The following is a 6,697-nucleotide window of genomic DNA, read 5'->3' on the forward strand; positions in this document are numbered from 1 at the left end:
AAAAATTTAGGAGCACTCACCAAAAATGTATGAGCATCACAACTACAAATTATATATTAACAGATTGTATCCTTACATTCTTAACTTTAATGCAGATTTTGTATTGGTTAATATTAGATGTCAATCTCTCAGTAACTGCTTTACGCTAACAGAAAGGGCTGAAGAAGAGAGAAAATGAAAAGAACACTGACAGATTTCTTTTGTAAACAACCTTAAGTTAAGCTCTTCTTTAGAGAGGGTTAGGATGGTGTATGCCAGGGGTGTCCAAACTCGGTCCTGGAGGGCCATTGTCCTGCAGAGTTTAGCTCCAACCCCAATTAAACACACCTGCATCAGCTAATCAAGGTCTTAGGCATACTAGAAACTGGCAGCCAGGTGTGTTGAGGCAAGTTGGAGCTAAACTCTGCAGGACACCGGCCCTCCAGGATTTAAAACGTGTTTAAAGTTTTGATTCATGCTTGTTATTTAAAAAAATGCGTTATAAATTTTTTGATTTACGCTTATTATTGTTTAATCCGTGACCATTGTTTGCAATTCTGAAAACTTTGCTTTCATTTTTAAATCTTGTGCAATATATTTTTTACTTGCGTTTTTAAATTTTGTTTTCATCCTTGTTCTTTTTTTATCCGTGACTGCAATACTTTAGGCGGGATTCTGATCCCATAGTATAGTTTCACAAAACTGAAGTCAAACCAATGCTTCAAATTTCGAAATTATACAATCTAATTTAGATTTAAAACTGCTCATGTTGCATGCATGCAGCATCTTTGTTTGGATCATGATTAAAATACAGTGGTTGCCTCTAATTTTAAATGGAAAGAGCACAGAAAAAGCCTTAGTTTGTTTATATGAAGAGATTTATTTTATTTGATTTGGGGTTTGTTTTCAAATTAAAATTTAGTTTTGTTATTTACATTTACATTTAAAATTGGTCATTTAGCAGACGCTTTTATCCAAAACGACTTACAAATGAGGACAATAAAAGCAATCAAAACCAACAAAAGAGCAATAATACGCAAGTGCTATATTAGTATATTATTATAGTGTTATATTTCAATTTCACAAAGAAACGTGCAGCATTTTGTCCAAGCAATAATAAAAGGACACATTTAATTATAATTTGTCTTAAATCTCATTAAGAAAAAAAAAAATCGTGAATCGAATCGAATCGTTACATCCCTACCGCCTAGTGCTGGGCGGTATGACCAAAAATTTATATCACGGTATTTTTCAAAATTATACCGGTCCATGACCATATGTATTCTATAGTATCTATGATACTATAGAACTCATAATCAGTGATGCCGTCTACACCATAGATATATATATACACATATCTATGGTCTACGCCCGTGGCACGACAAATCCCAGACAGAAAACTGCTGCTGCGTTCTATTTATGACGTACTGACACAAATTTCAAATGATTTTCAACAGTTGTTTTGTCGCGTCCAGTGTACTAGACAGACATTAGCTGTTGCGGCGCAGACACGGTGTTACTCACCTATCGAGAAGAATCAAAGCAACCTCGGCATCCGATCGCAGGCCTTCCGCTCCTTGAGTTCTCTCCACAGCGCTGGAAAGCTGATTCGATATTTACACGGGTCCTACTTCTTGCCTTATGGCCTTAAGCCTTCTTTTGTTCCACAGATGTTTTCCTCTTTTGTTTTTTATCCATCTTTATCTTTCTGTCGCTCGGCTCGGATAATGTCCGTCCTGTGCACTGAACTCTCTCTCCTCCACATCATGAGTAGACACGCCCCTTACTGCTGATTGGCTACAAGTTTGTTTTGCTATTTTGCCCGAATCAGTTTTCTAAAGTGTTTTTGAAAAATCGCTTACCACACCTTTAAAGAAATTTTTAAAAAATTTACTAGGAATACCAGAAATGGTCATAACACACAGGGCTGTTGGTTCAAACCCCAAACTAAATTCTCAAAACAACAACAACAACAACAAAATGAGTTCTTACCTCAAAGGCATAGTTTTCCACCAATGGTATGTCTTGCTCATCAATCAAAGTGTACTTTGTCTGAAGGAACAAAACGGTGTTATAATGGAGAGTAAGTCAATTGAGTCAACAATCCAGAGCCATTTCCTCACCAAAGACTTAAAGGTGCAGTAGGAGATCTTGGAAAATGCTTTAGCATTTGTTTAAAAAAACTTTAGCCTGATAGCACTAAAAGCGAACGTCCCACCCTCCCTGCAATCGCCGTCCAAAACCACGCCTCTGAACGCATATATGCTCAGACAAGAATACCAGAGACAACATTACTGCAATAGGCTACATCAGCGGTTCCCAATTCCAGTCCTCGCACTGGATGTGAAGATGTGTGTGTGTAAGTGTGACGCTGCGCAGCGCAAAACCGTGAATGAATGTTCTGAAGTGAAGTAAACTTCAACGGATTTCCCCTGCTCAGGTAGTAGGGAGCAATGAACACTGTGTAGGGATCATATCGATCGGAACACAGTTCATGCACGTAGCTCACTTCTAACGAGCTGGTTTTCTGAATCGGGTGTGTTAACTAAGTGAGACATGCAAAATATGCAGAGCTGGGGGGCGCGAGGACAGGAATTGGGAACCGCTGGGCTACATCATGTGTCATTTGAGAAAACTTTAAAATTACTACAATACCAGGAAGGAAGATCGGGTTGTTGATGTTTGTCTGCCATTCTCGCTCTGTCTGCACAGCGTGCATGAACACGCTGATGAGGTATCCTGTCTGCACGAACAGGGTGCGCAGAGGTATGCAAATACATACGTTGACAGGCAGGTAGGAAAGCTAATTAAAACGCTCAGACCGAGCGTTTTGATTGGACGAACATTTCTTGGTCCTACGCCTTCCACAGAATATATATATAAATACATTTAGACCACATAACTTAATGATTGCTATCGTGATATGAAGAGCATAACAAAAAATGTTTCTGAAGACAATCACCTATTGCACCTTTAAGTTATACATAATGCATTCCTTAGGGTTCCCACACTTTTTGAGCAATTTTCTATTAGTTCAATTAGTTTCCATTTTTAAAAGTTTGTTTTGATATATATAAATGAAATTAAAACATTTTTATAAACTTTTAAAATTGAAAAACTGATTGTCTGCCAGTAGGAGGTGCATTGATTGAGAGCGGTAGAACTTGCGGTTTCTCCGGTAACGGCTGTAATCAAAGCAGCTCCGCTCATGAACGCTACTTTATCAGATCAAATGAAAATGCCATCGAAACTTTTCTGCTCCCTTCGGTTCCCTTCAGAGATACGTTCATATAAAACACCCGCGCCGTGTTATGATTTTGAAACGTGCAGTGCTCATGTTTATTCAACGAAGTCAAACGCCACAAATAAATCAATGTATGGGAAACACTGGTAATGTATATCGAAATATCGGAAAATTATATCGCGATACATATTGATATTGAATTATTGTCCAGCCCTACTTTTAATATAGCATTTATTTTTCGATACTCTTTACGAATGTCAACCAAATGGCTGAACTATGTTGGTAACTTGCGACCATAGCTATAACGATGCTTATGGAAAACGCACACCAGACAGGTTTAGCAAACCAGTTCAGCAGATTATAATTGAAGAACAATCAGTTTACGAATCAGACATCGCTACTATCTGAGAAACAATGACAACTCGTATTATTACTCAAACCGCGCTTTCTGGTAATTAGGACAGTTAATTTGTGGTATTTTAAAATAGCCTTTTCATCACTATATAAAAAGTAGATCGGTAGCTGTCTGTAAAGTAATAAGGGTAAATATTTCAAATGTTATGCGTGTCATTACAGATTCCAGAATTTAATGATCATAAAAAGCAGATGAAGAGTGCCTAAGCAAACGTTCGCGATTATCACAGGAGAAACCAGACATAACCTATGACCGTCGATTAGCATGAGCTCTATTCCGTTTTATGACAACATAAATTGGGCAACATTGAGACTGTATAGCACGCATCGCGTTTGTGCTCACATGCTCCTATTGTTTAACCCCTATAGATATGTTTACAGGTGTATTGCCGAAATTTGCACCCTGCCAGATTATGCACCCCCTAGTATTGGTAGGGTTAGGAGTAGGTGTAGGGGAGGGGTTAGGATTAGGGGTGGGGTTGGGATTAGGCAATCAGTTAGTAACTTCAACGAGGGGGTGCATAATCTGGCAGGAGTGCAGAATTCGGCACAACACCGGCTGCCCTCTAGTGTCATGCATGAGCGGCCTGGCATCCCAGAAACAGCTTGGATTTGTTCAGGATGACGCAAAGAACCGATCAAAATAGTAAAGTTGAATAAACTGACAACATTTTGCAGAAGGTTTCGCGATGCATTACCGTTGAAGTGACTGTGCACATGTTTGACAGATAAACCGTGTAAGCCAGAGCTAAAGCACAGTCAATATGCCGGTTGTCACGCTGCGAACGGTTCCTGGTTGAGGCATTTTCAGAGCTATCTGAGCCATATTGGATGACAGTGTCATTACTGACGTGGATAAAAAAAAACGCAACAGTCTTGTGCTTAAAACCGTCTTAAACTGTAAACGGAAAAATAAAACTAACATTCCCTAGCTCACAAGCGAACTCTCGCCCCAGTTGTCTAGTTAGTATCGCTGTAGCCACGCTAGCGGCACTACCACAGCAAAAGTAGGCGGCTCAAAGGGACTAAACCTACTCGTCTGATGAGCTGACCAGTTTATTTATAAAAAATTAAACGTTTCGACGACAACTCTATGCCTATATTACATATATTCCTCTCTGAACAAGGTCGAGAACATCAAAATTGACAAATCTGGCACTTAATTGTCAAACACAAGCATTTAGCTCACGGATCTCGGATCCCCTCCCCTTCGCGTCGCACATGGCAGCCCTAGGATTCAGCTCACCTTCCCGGCCACACGGCCAAGTCGAACAATCCCAAGCTTGAAATCCGACATTAGAGGGGATGTCTGGGATGAAATGTCAGAGGAAGTACGACGTTATTAGGTTGGAAATCGGACCGGGCAAACCAACCCTAAGTAAAATTTTTAGTGTAATAGGGTCAGTCGTTGCCCGAGTCTTCACCACCCGCTTCCAAACCTCCGTGATGCACCGCTGAGAGGCGTCGGAAAAACTTGCAAGCTTTCTGGGGGAGGGACTAACAGAACTCAGAACTAAACCAATCGCGAAAAAGGACTGACAGCGATTTGTCCAATCGGAGCTGTGCATCGTAAATACATTTGCGTTGGGTGTTTAATGCTGACGTATAATGGATAAACGTGAACGCGTTTGGCCGAGCTGTCCAATCACAATTCGAGATTTCACGACAAAGCCCGCCCCTTGTATAACCGCGCCTTTTCATTACGTAACTAAAACGCGACATTTTAGTAGTGATGGGAAACTGAGGCTTTCTGGAGCGTTTGAGGCTTTCATGAAATTGTGCCGGAAAACGGTTCATTACTCGAAGCTTTTAACACAGTGTGCATTAGCGATATCTGGTGGTCGAGGATTGCAGTCAGCGTCGCCTCTTGGGAGCGTGGACTGGATGACTGAACTTTGCGTTGGAAGAGACGGTGGATTGTAATCAAACTGTATCGTGAGTGTAGCAGTGGGTTATGATTCAGATGGTGATGATTATGGGTGGCCTTCAGATATGGAGGTTAACCGAACTGAAAAAGCAAGGAAAAAAGCATGGTCTGAAGCGAGTAGTGGAGGAGAGAGTACACCAAGACAAACGATCAAAAAGATCAGAGCTAAACCTAGTGGAAGCAGTAGGTTTGATGATGACAAACAGGAAGAGTGGAAAGTCATTATTACGCTTAGTAATGATAAAGGTCACTTTCATCCAGTTCAGGTAACTAAAGCAATTGAGAAGGAAATAGGGAAAATAAAATATGCTAAATTACTGAATAACAGAAGAATTCTAATTTCAGCAGTAAATAAGAAGCAGCAGGAGATGATTCTGAAAATGAGTAGCCTTGGTGGTGGAAAGATTAAAGTGCATGTACCAGGAATGGCAGCAAAGTTAAGAGGAGTGATTTCAAATGTGCCTCTGGAAATGTCCATGGAAAATGTGAAGAATGAGATACAAGGTGGGAATTTAACAGAAGCCAAAAGATTCCAAATTAATAAAGGTGGTGTTAAATCAGATAGCCTGTCTGTACTGCTTGTTTTTGAAAAGATAATGCCTACGGAAGTCCATTAAGGTGCTTCAAATGTCAGAGAATGGAACATACAGCACAACAGTGTAAATGGAGACAAAGATGTGCGAAATGTGGAGGAGAACATGACTATGGTAAATGTAAAAAGGATGCTAAGCTAAAATGCTGCAATTGTGGAGGTGAGCATAGTGCTGCATATGCTGGATGTGTGGTTCAGAAACAAGCTAAAGAAGTACAAAGATACAAGGTTATGAATAAGGTGACATATGCAGAGGCATTAAAGGGTATTGGTATTTATGAAAACAAACAAAATAAACCAATAGAATATCAGGAAAATTTGAATGACAATGCAAGGTATGCAGTACCACAGAGTTCAGACATAAGGAAATATCAGTCAGGAAGGCCAGCACCTCCACTGCAGCCATGCAATCATAAGTGTAAAGTTGAGGAGAACACCTTGATTGTGGAAAATAAACGTTTTATAGCTTTTATGTGCAAAGTTGTTAATGTTGGACCACAACAAGAAAGAAAAAGCAATAGAATCAAGACAGTTGTGGAAG

The 6,697-nt window shown here is 40.0% G+C and overlaps 1 protein-coding gene across 2 annotated transcripts in view; it reads right to left on the bottom strand.

Annotated features, from left to right (window-relative positions):
* Positions 1–5,105, bottom strand: part of LOC107575044 (zinc finger MYND domain-containing protein 19-like) — a 19,401-nt gene extending 14,296 nt beyond the window's left edge. The window contains exons 1-2 of one of the 2 annotated variants that reach the window (XM_016261455.1): positions 4,884–5,105; positions 1,972–2,031 (exon numbers count right to left, since the gene is read on the bottom strand). In XM_016261455.1, coding sequence (XP_016116941.1) covers positions 1,972–2,031; positions 4,884–4,934 — 111 coding nt within the window. In that variant the 5' untranslated portion in view covers positions 4,935–5,105. The remainder of the gene's footprint in view (positions 1–1,971; positions 2,032–4,883) is intronic. The other variant, XM_016261456.1, reaches the window with a different exon arrangement.
* Positions 5,106–6,697: the final 1,592 nt, after the last annotated feature.

The sequence above is a fragment of the Sinocyclocheilus grahami genome, unplaced genomic scaffold (assembly GCF_001515645.1).
Source record: "Sinocyclocheilus grahami isolate Dianchi unplaced genomic scaffold, SAMN03320097.WGS_v1.1 scaffold2446.1, whole genome shotgun sequence".
NCBI classification, from domain to species: Eukaryota; Metazoa; Chordata; class Actinopteri; order Cypriniformes; family Cyprinidae; genus Sinocyclocheilus; species Sinocyclocheilus grahami.